Source organism: Aquarana catesbeiana, linkage group LG10 (assembly GCF_042186555.1).
Source record: "Aquarana catesbeiana isolate 2022-GZ linkage group LG10, ASM4218655v1, whole genome shotgun sequence".
NCBI lineage: Eukaryota > Metazoa > Chordata > Amphibia > Anura > Ranidae > Aquarana > Aquarana catesbeiana.
The window spans coordinates 18,216,554-18,240,931 of record NC_133333.1 but is presented as its reverse complement, the minus strand read 5'-3'; the positions used below and the strand labels follow the sequence as shown (position 1 = coordinate 18,240,931).

General features: G+C 48.2%; 1 protein-coding gene across 1 annotated transcript in view; it reads left to right on the top strand.

Moving 5' to 3' along the window:
- Positions 1–24,378, top strand: part of LOC141110417 (uncharacterized) — a 56,881-nt gene that overhangs the window by 13,632 nt on the left and 18,871 nt on the right. Inside the window, exons 5-7 of the mRNA XM_073601755.1 lie at positions 109–231; positions 5,213–5,320; positions 15,090–15,236. Coding sequence (XP_073457856.1) covers positions 109–231; positions 5,213–5,320; positions 15,090–15,236 — 378 coding nt within the window. The remainder of the gene's footprint in view (positions 1–108; positions 232–5,212; positions 5,321–15,089; positions 15,237–24,378) is intronic.

Below are 24,378 nucleotides of genomic sequence, written 5' to 3'. Positions count from 1 at the left end.
TCTACTAATTATACAAATATATCCATACCTGGAATTCTTCATTAACGGTGATTTTACATGTTACCTGAAATTGTTTATACATTTCTGAGATTTGTTTGTTTTCTTCAGGAACTGTGATGGGCTGCGCAACTTCAACCCTCTGTGATGTGGCAGACTATTCCTATTATTTTACATATTACTTTGTAGAAATATATTTTTTGTGTTTCCCTGCAACCAGCAGCAATGCAACAGGTAAGAAAAAGACTATTCCGTTGTGCCTATGAAGGTTCCGATGTGCGGAGGTCATGGTATATCTAGTAGTTGGTTGCATTAAATTGGACTTGAGTAACATTATAGACGTTTTGCAAATCATTCAGGCAGCCCCTTCAGGACATACCCCAGCCTCAGTCACCTTCATAAGCATGTGCAGAGGGTGTGCCAGGTGTGCATGGGCACACCCTAATCACTACGTGCAGTCAGTGGCGACCCGTCCATAAGGGGCGCAGGGTCACCGCCCCCCCAATCCATTCGCCTGGCCCCTAATCTACATGGACGCATGGATGCCAATACATTTTTTTTTCAAAACATGTGATTAGAGCCGGAGGCTTTATTTGGCTTCAAAAAGGGTGGGCTCGGGGGCGCAGTGCCCTGCACCCCCGAGCCCACCCAGTTGTGTGACAATAGTGATTGAATGTTCGCTATTGCTACACCAATCAGGAAGCAGGTCTTGTGACCCCTCACCCGATTGGCTGAAAGGGCAGGCGATCCTATTGGACACCTAGGAGGAGGGAGGAGCCGCACAACAGAAGTGGCCTTGATGCAAAAGAGGAGGAGAGGACACAGGAGCCACTGCCCACCGTCTGTAGAAGCCAACAACCTGCCCATAGGAGCCCACGGCCTGTAAGAGTCCCTCAACCCGCCCATAGGAGCCTGCAATCCAGCCGTAGGAGCCCGCAATCGGCCTGTAGGAGCCCACTGCCCATAGGAGCCCGCAATCCGCCCGTAGGAGCCCACTGCCCGTAGGAGGCCGCAATCCGCCCATAGGAGCTCACTGCCTGTAGGAGCCCGCAATCCACCCGTAGGAGCCCGAAATCAGCCCATAGGAGCCCACTGCCCGTAGGAGCCTTACATTTCACCCGTAGGAGCCCACTGCCTGTAGGAGCCCACAATCCACCCGTAGGAGCCCACTGCCTGTAGGAGCCCGCAATCCGCCCGTAGGAGCCCACTGCCCAAAGGAGCCCGCAATCTGTCCGCTGCCTGCCACCGGTAGGAGCCCGCAAGCTAGTTGGGGTAAGTGCCAGGGATGGTTGTTTGCACTGCAGCCCGAGCCCACCCACTTGTGTGCCCATAGGAGGCCGCAATCTGCCTTAGGAGCCCACTGCCCTAGGAGCCCGCAATCTGCCAATAGGAGCCCACTGCCCGTAGGAGCCCACAATCCGCCCGTAGGAGCCCACTGCCTGTAGGAGGCCGCAATCCGCCCATAGGAGCTCACTGCCTGTAGGAGCCAGCAATCCAACCGTAGGAGCCCGCAATCTGCCCGTAGGAGCCCACTGCCCGTAGGAGCCTTACATTTTGCCCGTAGGAGCCCACTGCCCGTAGGAGCCCGCAATCCACCCGTAGGAGCCCACTGCCTGTAGGAGCCCGCAATCCGCCCGTAGGAGCCCACTGCCCAAAGGAGCCCGCAATCTGTCCGCTGCCTGCCGCCGGTAGGAGCCCGCAAGCTAGTTGGGGTAAGTGCCAGGGATGGTTGTTTGCACTGCAGCCCGAGCCCACCCACTTGTGTGACAATAGCAAATTAATATTCGCTATTGTCTTCCTGATTCTCCTCCCAGGCTAATCAGGAAGCCAGTCCTGAGACCCGATTGGCCGAGAGGAGAAGCACGGGCCTTCATTCTCCCACCTCCCATGTCATCCAGGTATGCCTGACACTTTGACTCGGCTCCCCTGGTCCCCTGGTCTCCGGTCCCGGAGAAATTCCCGCTACCATTTACCAGTCCCTTCCTTTTTTAAACTCACTCACTGTGTTCATTCAAAACTGAAACATAGTAAACTGTGTTTACTTTGCTTCAGTTTGTGAATGAGCAGAAAATGCTCTTGCAAGGGTCTCCAAACTATGGCCCTCCAGAACTACAATTCCCATCATGCCTGGTCATGTCGGTGGGCCATAGTTTGGAGATCCCTGCGTCTATTGGATGGAGATGTGGTGAGTGTGGAGGACATTGGAGTACAGGGACCCCATTGTCCAGTGGTGAGATGATTGGAGATTTGTGACATGGTGCATTATCCTGCTGGAAGGAGCCATCAGAAGATGGGGACAATGTAGTCATAAAGGGATGGACATGGTCACCAACAATACTCAGGTAGGTCGTGGTAACCACTTCAGCCCCGGAAAATTTGGCTGCTCAATGACCAGGCCATTTTTTTCGGTTCGGCACTGAGTCGCTTTAACTGACAATTGCGCAGTCGTGCGACGTTGTACCCAAACAAAATTTACCTCCTTTTTTCCCACAAATAGAACTTTCTTTTGGTGGTATTTGATCTCCTCTGCGGTTTTTATTTTTTGCACTATAAACAAAAGAAGAGCGACAATTTTGAAAAAACACTATTTTATTCTCTAAGGTGTCAGCTTTCAGAAAATATATAATATTTGTGCGTTTTGTGTAATATTCAGGCCTAAAAGTGTTTTTTTTAAACCTGTGCAAAAAAACCCCGCAAAAACAGCCCTGGCAGCGAAAGGGTTAATTTTTTTTGGGGGGTTGGGGGGGGACTGGAGCTTCTCTTTAGTTGACATTAACCTGCTGGTTCCTTTTTTTTTTGTTGTAAAAATTTGCATGAGACCCCTAAGAATCCCCCCAAAATACATACATGACACGTAGGCCGGGTTCACAGTTGTGCGGCTGCGGTTTCCAGCCTGGGGTCCGGTGCATTTCTGTTCACCGGTTCAGGTGCGATTCAGATCAAAAATTTTGCCTGAATTTGCACCTGAACCGGACCCAAAACACGCACAGAACCCTTTTGAAATGCACACTGCGGCCGCCCTGGACATACAGTATGTGAACTGGCTCCATTGAGAGTCATGCGAATTGGACGCAATAAAAAAAAATCAAATTCACACATACACTATATTACCAAAAGTATTGGGACGCGCTTCTGGAAGAATGTGTAAACATTCCCATAGACACACTCCTAAACCTTGTGGACGGCCTTCCCAGAAGAGTTGAAGCTGTTATAGCTGCAAAGGGTGAACCAACCCAATATTGAACCCTACGGACTAAGACTGGGATGCCATTAAAGTTCACAAGTGTGTAAAGGCAGGTGTCCCAATACTTTTGGTAATGTAGTGTAGGTGAACTCAGCTTCAAGGTCTCGTATGTATCTTGGAGGATCCCAGAGATCCACATGCTGTTAATGAAAAAAAAAAGAGAAAAAAGCCGGCAGGGAAATGTCAACTACCACAATCTAAATGACTTCTAAATGCCTTGGTACCCCCAAACATATTATTAAATCATTAAAGTGTTACTAAACCCACAACAGTACAATCTGTCTGTATATGTAGAATAGCATGCTTGTTATACTCACTGTGGAACCTAAGGGGTTAATCCTCTGCATTGTGTAAAAAGGCTGTTTGATCCTGTCTTCTCTGATCCTCCACTTCTACCACTGTCCCCAATCCATCTGCTGATAGAACAGAGTAGTGGTGGCTGGTGGTATATTTTTTGGGGTCCCGTACTTACCCCATCTAGGTCGTGGGCTTCCTCCGGGCAGCGGGCCTCTGCATCTCCTCCTTCCTTGACTTCACGCCGGCGCGGCTTCTCCTGCATCTCCTTCCTCCTCCTCCTCCTCGGTGGCCAATAGAATCGCTTCTCCTCTCAGCCAATCTTAGGACTTGAGCCTGGATTGGCTGGGAAGAGAATCAGAAAGACAATAGTGAATATCAGCCAATTAGAGCCTCCAGCTCTAATCATGTGCTTCTAAAAAAAAAAAACAAAAAAAAAAAAAAAAAACAAACCCCATTGGAATCCATGTGTCCGGAGCCCTGCATGTAAATTAGGGGCCGGGCGCATGGATTTGGGGGGTGGTGCTAGAGTTGCCATCTTAGTTGCAACCCTAGTCAAACCCAAACGCTTTAGCGGCACACAGCAATTTTTTGTTTATAATATAAACTATACATATATTTTACTATTAAATAACATTTCTAATCATATGAAGTTAATAAGAAGAGTTCCCCTTTACATCAGAGGCCACAGAGTTCCCGTTTTACATCTGAATTGGCAAAGTTCCCCCTTTTACTGTAAGGAGAGACTCTGCAGACTCTGATGTAAGGGAGAACTCTGGGGACTCTAACATGGGGGGGCTCTGAGAACCCTGATTTAAGGGGAGACACTGAGAACTCTGATGTACGGAGAGGACTCTGATGTAAGGGGGGACACTGTGGCCTCTGGTGTAAAGGGGAACTCTGATATAAGGAGTGCCCTGAGAACCCTGAATTACCTTAGTGTACTCAGAGGCAAGAGATAGAAGGGGGGGGGAGAGGGGAGAATTCAGTCACAGACAGAAATGGATGGTGAGCTCACTCACCCCTTGGCAGTCAGCGCCTCTCATCTAGATGTATCTGGAAGCCATAATCTGGACTGAATAATGTGCCGGGTTTCAGGCAGTCTGAAACCTGGTCACATGATTCTGAACCCGAACTGTCCAGATGAACCCCGGACAGGTGGCAACCCCGCCACTTGTCTTGGGAGAGTACATGTGATCAGCACAGGGCCAATCAGAACTGTCCAGACAGAGGGTCAGGGGTCCTGCAGCCTCAAAGAACAGTCAGAGGAGAATGAAAACTCCTCCTACAAGCTTTAACCAGACACTAATAGAAGTGACAAGACTGCTATATACTGCTGATGAGAAAAAGTATTTAGCAGTTTATATTTTCTAAAATAATTGCATTTCCGTGTTCTGTGCATTGCGGGAGACCAGATATAGTGACTGCAGGCTCCTGGGTTTAGTAACACTTTAATTGTTTTTTTGTTTTTTTGTTTTAAATGAAAGCAGTGTAAGCACTTGAATTGTACTGGTTATCAGCCTTATACTGGGGGAGGGAGAATAAATAAGGAGCCAATCAAATGGACTGCAGTGCAAAGGACATGCTGAAAGGAGGAGAGAGCAGAGTGACAGAGAGCTGAGCTTATCAGTTTTCAGTTTTGAAGTTCATCTCTAATGTGATTGTTTTATATTTTAGGCACTTCATGTGTCGTCTGCTCATCCGGGAATCAGACATGTAACGCCTCATTAAGTGTAATCCCTCCAAATTCCAGATGTGCGTCCGCTTACGTGATATCCACCAGAAGTAAGAGACATTTTTATATTCTTTTGGTTCGCTCTCATCTGTAAATTTTCTTCCTTCTGTACAAACATCTAAAAATCAGGAGGGGCTAAATATAAATCTCAGAATATTATTTTGTCATTTGCATAATAATAGCTCTAATGTTTTTTTTTTCCTAAAAAAAAAGAAAAAAAGTCTTTCTTGGCTTTTATTGTATATTTTATACATTTATCACACAATAACAAATAACTTATCACAACCTAAAAAATAAAAAGCAGTAAACACTTTATTGGGGGTTATTATCTAAAGCTCCGTTCACACTTTTCCGGTGTCCGGTGCCTTAAAGTGTCACTGAACCCACAACAGTGAAATCAGTCTGTATATGCAGTAAATCATGCTTGTGGAACCTAAGGGGTTAATCCTCTGCAGTGTGCAAAAAAATGGAAAATTTCTATCAAATACTTACCTTAATTTTCCTTTCCTGATGGACTCCATGGCAGCCTACATGTGGGTTAATCCCACCCCCTCATACCTCATAGGACTCCTCTCCCATAAATCTTTGCTCCGGGCCAGAGGCCATGTTCCATAATTTAGCCTACCCCAGCCACTGGGAGGGAACTCCTGCCGCCATGAAGTCCATCAGGAAAGGAAAATTACGGTAAGTATTTGATAGATCATTTTCCTGACGGACTCCATGGCAGCCTACGTGTGGGAAATAACTAGCCATACACACCCGGGTGGGCAGAGTGCTGGACAAGAGAAAAAAGGTTTAATTGTCACCATCAACAGACAAGATATATAAACCAAATATAACAGAAGATAACAAAGCTGGCTCTACGCAGTAGTGCGTCATGAACGTGTTAATTGAAGACCACGAGGCCGCCTTGCAAATAAATCCTGGAGCCACGTGACGTGAAGCCGCCCTTGATGTAGACACACTCCTAGTTGAGTGAACAGTCACCACTTCTGGAGGCACCAAGCCCTTAGCTTTGTAAGCCCACTGAATGGCGTGAACAATCCATGCTGCGATAGATCTGGAAGAGGCACGCATTCCCTTATTCTTCCCATGAAAGAACAAACGGGTGGTCAGTCTGACGGAACGAAGCTGTAGCTTCTAGATATTGACTCGGTGCTTTCCTGACATCTAAGGGATGAATACTGGAATCCTCAGAAGATTTGAACGTTGGAAGAGCAATCTCCCGGATTGTCGTGAAACACAGATGACACTTTGGGGTTTGAACCCAACATAGGAATTAAGACTACCCGATCAGGAAAAAAGGTTAGAAATGGCTCCTTGCATCCCAGAGAGCTGATTTCAGAGACCCTCTTGGCCGATGTTATAGCCACCAGGAAGGCAACTTTTAGAGAGAGTTCTTTAATAGAGGACTGATCTTCATGTTCCAACTCTCTACAGGACAATAGGAAGATTCCATTTAGAGAATCTTGGCTTTTTCTGAGGTCTGAGCCTTATTGCTCCTCTGAAAAACTGCTGAGTAAGAGGGTGTCTAGCCCAGGAAATGCCCGTAAAGGCAGAAATTGAAGAGACTTGGACCCGCAGCGAGACTGACAAGGAGAGATCCAAGCCCAATTGTAGGAAGCCCAGAATATTATTTATCTTTGGATTATTGCAAGACCCTGCAGTGGAAGAGGTGTAGTCTGCAAATTCTTTTTCCAGATCGTCTGGTAGACCCTGTTGGTGCCTGCTCTTCTGGCATTCAAGAACGTGGAGATAGCCCTACTTGGACAGCCTAGGCCCTCCAGCCTTCCCCAGCATGCTTTCCCAGAGGTGGTTTTAGACTCCTCTCTGTGGTGCCTAGATCCAGAGGGAGATCTATGACGTCTGGAGCCTGAAGAGGAGTGACGACATTGAGACCTAGGACAGTCTTTGTCTTCGCATGCTGTGCTTTGGTGTTCAGACCTAGAAGGGCTGAGTGAAAAAGAAAAGGTCAAGAGCTCCTGAATGAGTGAACCCAAGCATCACAGGCAGAAAAGAACTAAATCCTACCTGCAGCGCAAGGGTTGGCCACAGGGGGGCGGTGACAGATCCATGGCAAGGCAGCTTGAAACTGAAAAGAACCATTAGCCTTATGAGAAACAGGAGTGACAACAGGCATGAGAGAACACATAACAAACATAACTAGCAACCAGCACCCAGGGAGCCTGCAGCAAACAATTTACCTTGTAAACTGCTGCATAAGCCCGCAAGTCAGCCCAAGGTATAGCTGCTTTGACAGCTATTTAAATCTGCCGCCGTTGATGACGTCACCACCCCGAGCACGCCTACGCCGGAAAACCTCACCACCTGGCAGCGGCCAAGCACATGCGTGACCACCTCCATTTTGGCAAAACCACGCCTGCGCGAACCAAGCACGAAATCTTCGTTCACAGCTTGCAGATGAGCAGACAGGTCCCGGTGAATTCCTGAAATGACGAGCTGGAACGCAGCTGCGCTCCAGCCGCCATGGCCATCCACTGGAGCTTGATAGCAAATAAGGAGACACAAAACACAGAGATACGGCTGCCATATAAAACAAAAACCCATGTACATTACCACCATGGCACGATCCGGACCAGAACCTGGGACTGGGGAGCTGTTTGCTCGACCCACCACACGACCGGGGTGTTTACAAGGCCTCCCGTTAATAGCTGGGACATTTGGCCATAATGCCGCTTGCCTGCCAATGGCCAGGTTAGTAAACTCTTCATGGCATCGCATCATATCACCCATGTCCACCTGCAAATAGCTAGGATTGCTGAACTTCAGAGAGGATCACCGCTAACCACCAACGATTTTTGCCCATTCCTCCTTGCAAAACTGCTCCAGCTCCTTAAAGTTGGATGTTTGCGCTTGTGAACAGCAATCTTTAAGTCTGACCACAGATTTTCTATTGGATTGAGGTCTGGGCTTTGACTAGGCCATTCCAACACATTTACATGTTTCCCCTTAACCACTTGAGCCCCGGACCATTATGCTGCCTAAGGACCAGAGGTCTTTTTCCAATTTGGCACTGTGTCGCTTTAACTGCTAATTGCGCGGTCATGCAATGCTGTACCCAAACGAAATTTGCGTCCTTTTCTTCCCACAAATAGAGCTTTCTTTTGATGGTATTTGATCACCTCTGCGGTTTTTATTTTTTGCGCTATAAACGGAAAAAGACCGAAAATTTTGAAAAAAAATTATATTTTCTACTTTTTGTTATAAAAAAAATCCAATAAACTAAATTTTAGTCATACATTTAGGCCAAAATGTATTCGGCCACATGTCTTTGGTAAAAAAAAATGTCAATAAGCGTATATTTATTGGTTTGCGCAAAAGTTATAGCGTCTACAAACTAGGGTACATTTTCTGTAATTTACACAGCTTTTAGTTTATGACTGCCTATGTCATTTCTTGAGGTGCTAAAATGGCAGGGCAGTACAAAACCCCCACAAATGACCCCATTTTGGAAAGTAGACACCCCAAGGAAATTGCTGAGAGGCATGTTGAACCCATTGAATATTTATTTTTTTTGTCCCAAGTGATTGAAAAATGACAAAAAAAAAAAAAAAATATTTACAAAAAGTTGTCACTAAATGATATATTGCTCACACAGGCCATGGGCCTATGTGGAATTGCACCCCAAAATACATTTAGCTGCTTCTCCTGAGTATGGGGATACCACATGTGTGGGACTTTTTGGGAGCCTAGCCGCGTACGGGACCCCGAAAACCAATCACTGCCTTCAGGATTTCTAAGGGTGAAAATTTTTGATTTCACTCTTTACTGCCTATCACAGGTTCGGAGGCCATGGAATGCCCAGGTGGCACAAACCCCCCCCAAATGACCCCATTTTGGAAAGTAGACACCCCAAGCTATTTGCTGAGAGGCATGGTGAGTATTTTGCAGCTCTCATTTGTTTTTGAAAATGAAGAAAGACAAGAAAAAAACTTTTTTTTTTTCTTTTTTCAATTTTCAAAACTTTGTGACAAAAAGTGAGGTCTGCAAAATACTCACTATACCTCTCAGCAAATAGCTTGGGGTGTCTACTTTCCAAAATGGGGTCATTTGGGGGGGTTTTGTGCCACCTGGGCATTCCATGGCCTCCGAAACTGTGATAGGCAGTGAAGAGAGAAATCAAAAATTCACGCCCTTAGAAAGCCTGAAGGCGGTGCTTGGTTTTCGGGGTCCCGTACGCGGCTAGGCTCCCAAAAAGTCTCACACATGTGGTATCCCCGTACTCAGGAGAAGCAGCAGAATGTATTTTGGGGTGTAATTTCACATATTCCCATGGCATGTTTGAGCAATATATCATTTAGTGACAACTTTGTGCAAAAAAAAAAAAAAATTTGTCTCTTTCCCGCAACTTGTGTCGCAATATAAAATATTCCATGGACTCGACATGACTCTCAGCAAATAGCTTGGGGTGTCTACTTTCCAAAATGGGGTCATTTGGGGGGGTTTTGAACTGTCCTGGCATTTTATGCACAACATTTAGAAGCTTATGTCACACATCATCCACTCTTCTAACCACTTGAAGACAAAGCCCTTTCTGACACTTATTGTTTACATGAAAAAGTTATTTTTTTTTGCAAAAAAATTACTTTGAACCCCCAAACATTATATATTTTTTTAAAGCAAATGCCCTACAGATTAAAATGGTGGGTGTTTCATTTTTTTTTTTCACACAGTAATTGTGCAGCGATTTTTCAAACGCATTTTTTGGGGAAAAAACACACTTTTTTAAATTTTAATGCACTAAAACACACTATATTGCCCAAATGTTTGATGAAATAAAAAAGATGATCTTAGGCGGAGTACATGGATACCAAACATGACATGCTTTAAAATTGCGCACAAACGTGCAGTGGCAACAAAATAAATACATGTTTAAAAGCCTTTAAAAGCCTTTACAGGTTACCACTTTAGATTTACAGAGGAGGTCTACTGGAAAAATTACTGCACTCGATCTGGCCTTCGCGGTGATACCTCACATGCATGGTGCAATTGCTGTTTACGTTTGACGACAGACCGCCGCTTGCGTTCGCCTTAGCGCGAGAGCAGGGGGCGACAGGGGTGCTTTTTTTTTTTTTTTTTTTTTTTCTTTATTATTTTTTTGCTTTTTTAATCTTACTTTTAAACTGTTCCTTTCATATTTTTTTTTTTTATCATTTTTATTGTTATCTCGGGGAATGTAAATATCCCCTATGATAGCAATAGGTAGTGACAGGTACTCTTTTTTGAAAAAATTGGGGTCTATTAGACCCTAGATCTCTCCTCTGCCCTCAAAGCATCTGACCACACCAAGATCGGTGTGATAAAATGCTTCCCCAATTTCCCAATGGCGCTATTTACATCCGGCGAAATCTAAGTCATGAAATGCTCGTAGCTTCCGGTTTCTTAGGCCATAGAGATGTTTGGAGCCACTCTGGTCTCTGATTAGCTCTATGGTCAGCTGGCTGAATCACCGGCTGCATTCTCAGGTTCCCTGTTGAGACAGGAGAGCCAGAGAAATACACGAAAGACGGTGGGGGGGGGGCATTCCCTCCCACAGCTTGTAAAAGCAGTCTAGAGGCTAATTAGCCGCTAGGATTGCTTTTACATGAAAGCCGACCGCTGGCTGAAAAGAATGATACCAAGATGATACCTAAACCTGCAGGCATCATTCTGGTATAACCACTCAAAGTCGTGAATGGCGTACCTGAAGACAAAAAAATGGTTAACAATGGTTAACAATAAAGCACAGTAAACAGTAAAGTATAAATAATTACATACCTGAAAAACAAACATGATAAAACATAATAACAATAACAATAACAATAAAACATTGCAGAATAGAATACAGTAAAAAAAGAGCAGAACAATAGAGAGAGAGAATAGAGAGAGAGAGAACAATAAAACGACAACTATTTTTTTTTATTTTATATATATTTTTTTTTTTACACTTTTTTTGTAACTAACTTTTATAACTGTAACCGGTTCCAGGTTCGGGTCTCTCAAAATGCGATGGCATCTTGGGAGACCCTGTGAAAGTGTGCCTAGTCTGTGCAATGCTGTACCCTACGCTAATACTCAACTAGTGAATGGTAGCGTTCAAAACATTCACCATTGCAAAGACCAGGATTGTCAGGACAGGAGGGACAATAATAGCGGGTGTCACGCCTATATCCGCGCTTGCTGCAGACACAACATCTTTTTTGGGGGGTTCGCTGGGTAGGGGTACTCGGGAGGACATAAAAATGCCTCTCATGCAGCCGACTGCATTTGGTTGGGGATGTGAATGGGGGAAGTACGGGCGCTGCAGAAGCGGTGGGTTCCCAATTAGGATTGGTGAATGCAGCAGGAAGGGCATTATGGGCACGACGGGCCTGTGTTTGTCTTTTTGGTGGCAGCGGGACACTACTTGTGCTTGCCACCTCACCAGCTTGAACTGCACTTATGGGACTCGCCACGTCACCAAGTGTTACTGCTACGACCGGGGTGTACTACGCCGCTGGCGCTTGCCAGTTCCCCAAAACGCTACCAAAAAAACTGTTAGCGATCGCAGGGATCAGGCCTGACTCTGCGAACGCTGCAGTTATGCGTTTAGAGTTTTGTAAGTGACAGTGATCGATCGATACTGCACTTGGGTGGGCTGGGCCGGGCCGGGCGGAGGGGCAAAACGCAGGTGCTAGCAGGTATCTGGGCTGATCCCGCTAACACTGCGTTTTTGGGAACCCTAAACTGCTGGTGACGCTAGTATAGATCTGATCGGATCAGATATTGATCCGATCAGATACTGTACCACTAAGGGAGGTGTACGGTGCGTGCGTGGGTGTTAGCGGTACTGGCGCTAACCTGACGCTGCCTGGGGCTGGTGCTTGCCAGTTCACCAAAACGCTACCAAAAAAACTGTTAGCGATCGCAGGGATCAGGCCTGACTCTGCGAACGCTGCAGTTATGCGTTTAGTGTTCTGTAAGTGACAGTGATCGATCGATACTGCACTTGGGTGGTCTGGGCTGGGCCGGGCGGAGGGGCAAAACGCAGGTGCTAGCAGGTATCTGGGCTGATCCCGCTAACACTGCGTTTTTGGGAACCCTAAACTGCTGGGGACGCTAGTATAGATCTGATCGGATCAGATATTGATCCAAACAGATACTATACCACTAAGGGAGGCGCATGCTGCGTGCGTGGGTGTTAGCGGTACTGGCGCTAATCTGACGCTGCCTGGGGCGACGCATATCACCGCCGGGCGATTAGGGGGCTAAACCTTTATTCGGTAATAAATGGCGGGTGCCCTGACACTATAAAAAATAAACAAACCAACCAGCGTCAACTGTAACGGTTATACGGTGATCAGTGGTGAAAGGGTTAACTAGGGGGCAATCAAGGGGTTAAAACATTTATTAGATAGTATATGGGGGTCCCTGACGCTATAAAACGCTGACGGCGAACCTAAATATTTACCTCACTAACTAGCGTCACCAGCGACACTAATACAGCGATCAGAAAAATGATCGCTTAGTGACACTGGTGACGGGGGGTGATCAAGGGGTTAAAACTTTATTAGGGGGGGTTAGGGGGGTACCCTAGACCTACAGGGGGGTAACAGTAACTGTCCCAACACTGTAACTGTCACAAACTGACACTATGCAGTAATCAGAAAAAAAAAAATAAATAAAAAAAAATAAACTGCTGGTGTCAGTTTGTGACAGGGGGGGGGGGATCGGGGGGCGATCGGGGGGGGGATCGGGGTGTAATGTGTGCCTGGCATGTTCTACTGTGTGTGTGTAGTGTTGGTGCAGTCACTTACATGTCGTCTCTCCTCGGGCCGGAACGGAAACTACCGACCCGAGGGGAGATGACATCATTTCCTTTGCTGCTGTTTAGCATACAGCAGCAAAGGAGTGTTCCCATTGGCCGGCGGCGATCGCGAGGGGGGGGCCACGAACGGATGGCCTCCCCCTCGTCTCCGATCGCCGGGGGACAAAACGGGACCGCCTCGGGCGGCGGGGGGGGTCCGATCGGACCCCCCACCCGCGGAAGGCAAATCACGTACCATGTACGTGATTTTGCCTGTCCGTGCCGCTTTGCCGACGTACATCGGCGTGAGGCGGTCGTCAAGTGGTTAAACCAATCAAGTGTTGCTTTAGCAGTGTGTTTGGGGTTATTGTCCTGCTGGAAGGTGAACCTCCGTCCTAGCCTCAAATCACACACAGAGTGGTACAGGTTTTGCTCAAGAATATCCCTGTATTTAGCACCATCCATCTTTCCCTCAACTCTGACCAGTTTTACCAGATAGATTTGATGGTGCTCCTAGGGATCATCAAACATTTTGATATTTTTTTATAACCCAACCCTCACTTGTTCTTCTCAACAACATTGTCCCTTACTTGTTTGGAGAGTTCCTTGGTCTTCATGGCAGTGTTTGGTTAGTGGTGCCTCTTGCTTAGGTGTTGCAGCCTCTGGGGCCTTTTAAAAAGGTGTGCATATGTAATGACAGATCATGTGACACTTATGCCGCGTACACACGAGCGGACTTTACGGCGGACTTTGCCCGGCGGACTGGATTTCGTCGGACAATTCGATGTGTGTGGGCTCCAGCGGACTTTGTTTTCTCAAAAGTTGGACGGACTTAGATTTGAAATTTGTTTAAAATGTATCCGTTGAAATCGAGTCCGGTCGAAAAGTCCGCCGTCTGTATGCTAGTTCGACGGACTAAAAAGCCACGCTAGGGCAGCTATTGGCTACTGGCTATGAACTTCCTTGTTTTAGTCCGGTCGTACGTCATCACGTACGAATTCGACGGACTTTGGTGGATTGTGTGTAGGCAAGTCCGTTCATTCAGAAAGTCCGTCGTAAAGTACGTCGAAAAATCCGCCGGGCAAAGTCCGCCGTAAAGTCCGCTCGTGTGTACGCGGCATTAGATTGCACACAGGTGGACATCATTTCACTAATTATGTGACTTCTGAAGGTAATTGGTTGCACCAGAGATTTTTATGGGCTTCATAACAAAGGGGGTGAATACATACGCACATGCCAAATATCATTTTTTTATTTCTGAAAAATAGTTTTATGTATATATTTTTCAAATTTTACTTCACCAACTTAGACTATTGTGTTCTGATCCATCACATATAATCCAGATTTAAAAAAAATTGAACTAAAGGCTGTAATGTAACAAAATAGGTAAAAAGCCAAGGGGGGTGAATACTTTTGCAAGGCACTGTATATCTTATACTAGGTCCACTACAGGGCCCACTTTAAAGTGATTGTAAAGGCTGAAGGTTTCTTACCTTCATGTATTCTATGCTTGAAGGTAAAAAAAAAAACCTTCTGTGTGCAGCAGCACTTCTACTACTTACATGAATCCCCTCTTGATTCCAGCAATGTGCACGAGAGCCTCGGCTGTCCCGGGACTCCCTCTCCTCATTGGCTGAGGCAGCAGTAGCAGCCATTGGTTACCACTGCTGTCAATCACAGCCAGTGAGCCAATGAGGAGAGAGCGGGTAGCGGGGCTGAGAGCCTCGGTTCTACGGGTCTTATGGACGCACAGAGCAGGGCTCGAGAGTGAGCACCCAGCAGTACCCCTGTAGAAAGAGGCTTGTTACTGCGGGCACTGGTCAAGGGGGAGGAGCCAGGAGCTCCAGCGGGGGACTTGAGAATAAGAGGAGGATCCGGGTTGCTCCGTGCAAAGCCACTGCACAGAGCAGGTAAGTATAACATGTTTGTTTTTTTAAAGCCAAACCTTTAATACTACTTTAAGCAACTTTGGAAGACCATAAGACTTGTGTTGTTTCTGTCAATGTTTTAGAGAACTTTTATTAATTTTTCAGATGGAGTGAAGTCATACGCAGTCATCCGATCTTGGGCTCCTGTAAGCAAATGTAACATCGCTGGTTCCATGACTGTGGCTGGCACCGAGTACTTGATGGGTATAAGTTGCTGTGATGGAGATGGCTGTACTCCATCATTACCAGATAGTAAGTAAATCTACAATTCCTACTCCATTGTCATGGTACAGAACAAGGATTTTTTCATTGGATATTTCCTTATCAATCACTTGAGTTCTGGGTACTGGCTGAATCCACAATGACATCTTGTAGATCCCCATGAAGGAAAAAAAAATGTGTGTGTGTGTGTATATATACATATATATATATCTATCTCTATCTCATGGAAGTGATTTATTGTTTACTTCGGAACTGTAGCTCTGACCCACCCACAATACTCCTGGACAAGGTGAGAACTGAACTGCATTGTGGGAGGATATAAAAGGGTAAGGAGCGGCCATCTTAGGTCTCTTGTTCCTGGGACGCATGGCCTGCCAGCAGAACTCTGTGGGTGTGTGTGTCCCACAGGGTTGCGGCCTACCTGGCGAAGAAACGGAGCAGCTGCAAGAATCCTGCCATCGCATCACAGTGTGCTGGAGACCAGTGGGGAGGTAACAGAGGACTCCTGGTCGTGTGTGTAACGGAACAGTGTGACGGCGTGGTGGTGCCTCCATACGGACTGAGAACCGCTGAAACGGAGACATCCATCTGCCCGGATCCCGTGTGGTGAGAGGGTTAACACCCAGAAGTTTGTTTAACTATTACATACACATTTAGAGCTGTTACAGAGTGTTGCTGGGACTGACAGTCCCACGGAAGAAGTTAGGTTGGAGAACTTTACATCTGAATAGACTTCAGTATTCAAGAACGGATGCTAGATGTTTGTTTTCTTCATATAAAAACACTTAGTCAATCTGCTGGATTACAATTGTTTTAGTGTGTTATACTACACTACGCAACACCCAGGAGGAACCCCTTTGCGGATTACAATTATAAATGCAGGGCCCTGCATTTAGTTACAAAGGATAGTGACTTTAAGGTCTAGAGCAGGGGGAGCTCCCGGGTGTAATTATATACAATTAGATATATTTGTGTCTGTTACTGATTGTCACAACCATGTCTTATACTGTTACACTACGTTGGTGTGATAGTATAGTCATGGTAATAATCCTTTATATAAATATATTATTTCCCAAAGAAAGAAGTTATTTTTGGTTATTACTGAAGTTTGTGTGCAGTGTTGTCATTTCTCCTGCAGGTGGAGCTACCAGCACCCAGGTAGAGGTAACTATAACCATAAGTGTATATTGTGAGTTGATACTCATACTATTACAACACTGCACTACATTTGTGTCAAGGGGATTGAACAATTGAAGAAGGGTGAAGAGCATAGAGGACAGGCCCGCTTAAATCAGCAGCTCCACCGAGAGTTATTGCTACATATATATATATTATACTATATTGTCAAAAGTATTGGGACGCCTGCCTTTACATGCACATTAAGTTTAATGACATCCCAGTCTTAGTCCGTAGGGTTCAATATTGAGTTGGCCCACCCTTTGCAGCTATAACAGCTTCAACTCTTCTGGGAAGGCCGTCCACAAGGTTTAAGAGTGTTTCCAGTGGCGGAAGTATAGGGGTCGCTGAAGTCGCCATGGCAACTGGGCCTCTTGCTGCAGGGGGCCCTAGAGGGCCCCCTGTATACAGTACTTGGATAGGAGGAGCGGAGACAAGCTCCCCGATCCTAAGCCGAACTGTAATCGGCACTGTGCGGGGAGCTCGTCACATTGATTAGAAAGTGAAAGCACAGTGCTGTGCTCTTTGTCTCCCCCTACAGTGCAGTACCCGGCAGGAAGAGGTAAGGTAAAGGACTGCTGTTTTTTATCTACTGTATGTGTGTTTGCATGTGTGTGTACTCATGTGCATGTATGTATGCATGTGTGTATGTATGCATATGTGTGTGCGCTCATGTGCATGTATGTATGCATGTGTGTATGTATGTGTTTATATCAGTGGCGGAGCGTCCATTAAGGCGCACGGGTGCCGCCCCCTCTCTCCAGCCACCCCTTTATCACCAATAGATAGATTCATGCATTGCATGAATCTATCCATGGCCGCCGCTGCCACCCCCTATTCAGGTGCCTGGCCCCTTTTCGGATGCCGGGCGCCTGAATTACAGTGACAGGGGGTATTTGAGGCACTAATAGGCTTCAAAATAGGTGAACTGCGAGCACCATGCTGGGCGCTCGCAGTCCACCCAGGTGTGTTAGAAAAGCAAATGAATTTTCGCTTTCCTACCACTGAACTGCCTCTCCACCAATCAGGTCTGTTACCTGTCACCTGATTGGCTGAAACGACAGGCGCTGCTATTGGATGCCTATCAGGAGGAAAGGATGGGAGGAGACCAGGGCAGGACTTAGGGTGGTGGGGGCCCCTGGGCTTTAGTCGCTTTCGGGCCCTACCTTCTATACATTACCGTATTTATCGGCATATAACACGCGCCGGCGTATAACACGCACCCCAAGTTTAGGAGGGAATTTTAAGGTAAAAAACTTTTAGGAGGGAAGTTTAAGGAAAAAACTTACATTTAAATGCCCATCAATGTAGCCTTGCACAGCGTCCCTCTGTAGCCTTGTCCAGTGTCATTGCAGCCTTGTCATTGCGGTCTTGAAGTTTAAAAATGGCGCTGCCGAGATACAGAGTCCTCTGTATCTCGGCAGCTCTCTGGTCCTCTCGGCGGCTCTCGGGTCCTCTCGCAGTCCCGAGCGGAGCCGAGAGTAGCCGAGTGTTTGGGTACAGCATCACACAACTGCGCAATTGTCAGTTAAATCGACGCAGTGTCGTATCGCAAAAAAAAGATTGAAGTGCAATATTTCTATTATTACATTGTAATATAAAATAAAATAGTTCAACTCACCTTAAGCAGAATCAGTCGGAGCCTGAGCGTGTCACTTGCCAACGTCACCTGCCTTCAGATGCGGATTGTCACTTGCCACGTCGCTTGTCAGCGGATGCAGGGTGTCACTTGCCATGTCACTTGCCAGCGGATGCAGGGTGTCACTTGTCAGCGGATGCAGGGTGTCACTTGTCAGCGGATGCAGGGTGTCACTTGTCAGCGGATGCATGGTGTCACTTGTCAGCGGATGCATGGTGTCACTTGTCAGCGGATGCAGGGTGTCACTTGTCAGCGGATGCATGGTGTCACTTGTCAGCGGATGCATGGTGTCACTTGTCAGCGGATGCATGGTGTCACTTGTCAGCGGATGCAGGGTGTCACTTGTCAGCAGATGCATGGTGTCACTTGTCAGCAGATGCAGGGTGTCACTTGTCAGTGGATGCAGGGTGTCACTTGCCAGCGGATGCAGGGTGTCACTTGCCAGTGGATGCAGGGAGTCACTTGTCAGCGGATGCAGGGTGTCACTTGCCACGTCACTTGTCAGCGGATGCAGGGTGTCACCTCTCAGCGGATACATGGTGTCACCTGTCAGCGGATGCAGGGTGTCACTTGTCAGCGGATGCAGGGTGTCACTTGTCAGCAATTCAGGGTGTCACTTGTCAGCGGTTGCAGGGTGTCACTTGTCAGCGATGCAGGGTGTCACTTGTCAGTGGATGCAGGGTGTCACTTGTCAGTGGATGCAGGGTGTCACTTGTCAGTGGATGCAGGGTGTCACTTGTCAGTGGATGCAGGGTGTCACTTGTCAGTGGATGCAGGGTGTCACTTGCCAGGGGATGCAGAGTGTCACTTGCCACATCACTTGTCAGCGGATGCAGGGTGTCCCTTGTCAGTGGATGCAGGGTGTCACCTGTCAGCGGATGCAGGGTGTCCCTTGTCAGCGAATGCAGGGTGTCACTTGCCACGTCGCTTGTCAGCGGATGCAGGGTGTCACTTGCCACGTCGCTTGTCAGCGGATGCAGGGTGTCACTTGCCATGTCACTTGCCAGCGGATGCAGGGTGTCACTTGCCATGTCACTTGCCAGCGGATGCAGGGTGTCACTTGTCAGCGGATGCAGGGTGTCACTTGTCAGCGGACGCAGGGTGTCACTTGTCAGCAGATGCATGGTGTCACTTGTCAGCGGATGCATGGTGTCACTTGTCAGCGGATGCAGGGTGTCACTTGTCAGCAGATGCAGGGTGTCACTTGTCAGCAGATGCAGGGTGTCACTTGTCAGGAGATGCATGGTGTCACCTGTCAGCGGATGCAGGGTGTCACTTGCCAGTGGATGCAGGGAGTCACTTGTCAGCGGATGCAGGGTGTCACTTGCCACGTCACTTGTCAGCGGATGCAGGGTGTCACCTCTCAGCGGATGCATGGTGTCACCTGTCAGCGGATGCAGGGTGTCACTTGTCAGCGGATGCAGGGTGTCACTTGTCAGCAATTCAGGGTGTCACTTGTCAGCGATGCAGGGTGTCACTTGTCAGCGGTTGCAGGGTGTCACTTGTCAGCGATGCAGGGTGTCACTTGCCAGGGGATGCAGGGTGTCACTTGTCAGCGGATGCAGAGTGTCACTTGCCACGTCACTTGTCAGCGAATGCAGGGTGTCACCTGTCAGCGGATGCAGAGTGTCCCTTGTCAGTGGATGCAGGGTGTCACTTGTCAGTGGATGCAGGGTGTCACTTGTCAGTGGATGCAGGGTGTCACCTGTCAGTGGATGCAGGTTGTCACCTGTCAGTGGATGCAGGGTGTCACCTGTCAGTGGATGCAGGGTGTCACCTGTCAGTGGATGCAGGTTGTCACCTGTCAGCGGATGCACGGTGTCACTTGTCAGTGGATGCAGGGTGTTACTTGTCAGCGGATGCAGGGTGTCACTTGTCAGCGATGCATGGTGTCATTTGTCAGTGATGCAGGGTGTCACTTGTCAGCAGATGCATGGTGTCACTTGTCAGCAGATGCAGGGTGTCACTTGTCAGCAGATGCAGGGTGTCACTTGTCAGCGATGCAGGGTGTCATTTGTCAGCGATGCAGGGTGTCACTTGTCAGCAGATGCAGGGTGTCACTTGTCAGTGATGCAGGGTGTCACTTGTCAGCAGATGCATGGTGTCATTTGTCAGTGATGCAGGGTGTCACTTGTCAGCGATGCAGGGTGTCACTTGTCAGCGATGTAGGGTGTCACTTGTCAGCAGATGCAGGGTGTCACTTGTCAGCGATGCAGGGTGTCATTTGTCAGCGATGCAGGGTGTCACTTGTCAGCAGATGCAGGGTGTCACTTGTCAGCGATGCAGGGTGTCATTTGTCAGTGATGCAGGGTGTCACTTGTCAGCGATGCAGGGTGTCATTTGTCAGTGATGTAGGGTGTCACTTGTCAGTGATGCAGGGTGTCACTTGTCAGCGATGCAGGGTGTCATTTGTCAGCGATGCAGGGTGTCATTTGTCAGTGATGCAGGGTGTCACTTGTCAGCGATGCAGGGTGTCACTTGTCAGGAGATGCAGGGTGTCACTTGTCAGCGATGTAGGGTGTCACTTGTCAGCGATGCAGGGTGTCACTTGTCAGCGATGCAGGGTGTCACTTGTCAGCGATGCAGGGTGTCACTTGTCAGCAGATGCAGGGTGTCACTTGTCAGCGATGCAGGGTGTCATTTGTCAGCGATGCAGGGTGTCACTTGTCAGCAGATGCAGGGTGTCACTTGTCAGCGATGCAGGGTGTCATTTGTCAGTGATGCAGGGTGTCACTTGTCAGCGATGCAGGGTGTCATTTGTCAGTGATGCAGGGTGTCACTTGTCAGCGGATGCAGGGTGTCACTTGTCAGCGAATACAGGGTGTCACTTGTCAGCAGATGCAGGGTGTCACTTGTCAGCAGATGCATGGTGTCACTTGTCAGCGGATGCAGGGTGTCACTTGTCAGCAGATGTAGGGTGTCACTTGTCAGCGATGTAGGGTGTCACTTGTCAGCGATGCAGGGTGTCATTTGTCAGCGATGCAGGGTGTCACTTGTCAGCGATGCAGGGTGTCACTTGTCAGCAGATGCAGGGTGTCACTTGTCAGCGATGCAGGGTGTCACTTGTCAGCGATGCAGGGTGTCACTTGTCAGCGATGCAGGGTGTCACTTATCAGCAGATGCAGGGTGTCACTTGTCAGCGATGCAGGGTGTCATTTGTCAGCGGTTGCAGGGTGTCACTTGTCAGCGATGCAGGGTGTCACTTGTCAGGAGATGCAGGGTGTCACTTGTCAGCGATGTAGGGTGTCACTTGTCAGCGATGCAGGGTGTCACTTGCCAGCTGATGCATGGTGTCACTTGTCAGCGATGCAGGGTGTCACTTGTCAGCGATGCAGGGTGTCACTTGTCAGCAGATGCAGGGTGTCACTTGTCAGCGATGCAGGGTGTCATTTGTCAGCGGTTGCAGGGTGTCACTTGTCAGCGATGCAGGGTGTCACTTGTCAGGAGATGCAGGGTGTCACTTGTCAGCGATGCAGGGTGTCACTTGTCAGCAGATGCAGGGTGTCACTTGTCAGCGATGCAGGGTGTCACTTGTCAGCGATGCAGGGTGTCACTTATCAGCAGATGCAGGGTGTCACTTGTCAGCGATGCAGGGTGTCATTTGTCAGCGGTTGCAGGGTGTCACTTGTCAGCGATGCAGGGTGTCACTTGTCAGGAGATGCAGGGTGTCACTTGTCAGCGATGTAGGGTGTCACTTGTCAGCGATGCAGGGTGTCACTTGCCAGCTGATGCATGGTGTCACTTGTCAGCGATGCAGGGTGTCACTTGTCAGCGATGCAGGGTGTCACTTGTCAGCAGATGCAGGGTGTCACTTGTCAGCGATGCAGGGTGTCATTTGTCAGCGGTTGCAGGGTGTCACTTGTCAGCGATGCAGGGTGTCACTTGTCAGGAGATGCAGGGTGTCACTTGTCAGCGATGCAGGGTGTCACTTGTCAGGAGATGCAGGGTGTCACTTGTCAGCGATGTAGGGTGTCACTTGTCAGCGATGCAGGGAGTCACTTGTCAGCGATGCAGGGTGTCACTTGCCAGCTGATGCAGGGTGTCATTTGTCAGCGGTTGCAGGGTGTCACTTGTCAGCGGTTGCAGGGTGTCACTTGTCAGGAGATGCAGGGTGTCACTTGTCAGCGATGCAGGGTGTTACTTGTCAGCGATGCAGGGTGTCACTTGTCAGGAGATGCAGGGTGTCACTTGTCAGCGATGCAGGGTGTCACTTGCCAGTTGATGCAGGGTGTCACTTGCCATGTCGCCCGCCTAACATTCAGGGGGGGGGGGGGCGGCAAACTCCCGCCTGCTAGCCAGCCCGTTTTGTCGGCACTGCTGCTTATTTCACGGAGACCGATCAGGCGTGTGTACTCTCACTTCCTGGTAGCGGTGGAACGCACGATAAGGCGGATGTGATGTAATCAGCCGGAAATGATGCAAGACATGGGAGGCCCTATCTTGCGTTCCACCGCTACCAGGAAGTGAATGTACACAAGCCTGATCGGTCCCCGTTAAATAATAAGCAGCGTTGCCGGCGAAACGGGCTGGCTAGTGGGCGGGAGTTTGCCGTGCATCCGACCCTGCCCGCGGGGCCCCCTATTAGGCGGGGCCCATGGGCTTGAGCCCACTCAAGCCCAATGATAAGTCCGGCCCCGGAGGAGACGCATGGAGGACACCGCTCGTCACCATCACCCACTGCCGCACCGAGACAGGCTAAGTGCCGGGCAGACTGCGAGCGGGTGGGGGCACAGTGGCTGCGTTTCAGGGCACAGTGGCTGCGTTTGATGGGCACAGTGGCTGCATTTGATGTGTTTTTTTTTTAAGAATTTTTCAGTTTGCTTGCACCCCCCAAAAATTTTGAGCACCCACTGTTTTATATGTGTGTGCATTTATATATATATATGTGTGTGTATGTATATATACAGTATTTGTGTGTGTATTATGTGTGTATGTGTATGTTTGTGTGTTTACATGATCTCCTATATGTGTACAATCAGAACCGATTTTACATTTTTTTTGCTTGTTCATAGTACCAGCAAAAAAAATGTTGTTCCTCTGAAAAGCGATCCATGCTCAGATCACTTTTCAGAGGCATTTGACAGCCGGTAAAGAGGCAATATATTGCCTCCTGACCACCTGTTTTAACCCCTTAAATGCATCATCACTATGCTGCAACTGCATACAATGCACACAGTTGTGGAGTGGTTGCAGTGTAGCCCCATTCACCTAGGGGTATACTTCAAGGGTGCCCTGACTGGAAAAATATTGAAAAACACAGACATAGAGGAACCCATCTCTCTATTTTCCTCCTGCAGCTGCTGAATGCCTGTGGGAGGGAGAGGGAGAGGAGGAGAAGCGGGGGGGGAAATGGAGAAATCGGTTCCTTTTATATGCAGCCACCCACTTGCGACCTGGCCCTGTGGTTCTGCCACCAGACTTGGAGAAAAGAGCCCTGTCCAGGTGTCAGGGGGGCCCTTGATGGTTTCTTGAATCGGGACCCTGAAGGTTCTAGTTAAGCCACTGAGTGTGTCTATGGGAATGTTTGACCATTCTTCCAAAAGCACATTTGTGAGGTCAGGCACTGATGTGGATGAGAAGACCTGGCTAGCAGTATCCGCTCTAATTCATCCCAAAGGTGTTCTATTGGGTTGAGGTCAGGACAGTCAAGTTCCTCCACCCCAAACTCACTTATCCATGTCTTTATGGACCTTGCTTTGTGCACTGGTCCAAATCATTTGGTGGAGGGGGGATTATGGTGTGGGGTTGTTTTTCAGGGGTTGGGCTTGGCCCCTTAGTTCCAGTGAAGGGAACTCTTAAGGCGCCAGCATGCCAAGACATTTTGGACAATATCATGCTCCCAGCATTGTGGGAACAGTTTGGGGACGGCCCTTTCCTGTTCCAACATAACTGCGCGCCATTGCACAAAGCAAGGTCCATAAAGACATGGATGAGCGAGTTTGGGGTGGAGGAACTTGACTGGCCTCCAACATCAGTGCCTGACCTCACAAATGCTCTTCTGGAACAATGGTCAAACATTCCCATAGACACACTCCTAAACCTTGTGGACGGCCTTCCCAGAAGAGTGGAAGCTGTTATAGCTGCAAAGGGGGGGCCAACTAAATATTGAGCCCTACGGACTAATGCCCCGTACACACGGTCGGACTTTGTTCGGACATTCCGACAACAAAATCCTAGGATTTTTTCAGACGGATGTTGGCTCAAACTTGTTTTGCCTACACACGGTCGCACAAAGTTGTCGGAATTTCCGATCGCCAACAACGCGGTGACGTCAACCACGTACGACGAGACTAGAAAAGGCCGGTTCAGAACCAAGCGCGGCACCCTTTGGGCTCCTTTTGCTAATCTCGTGTTAGT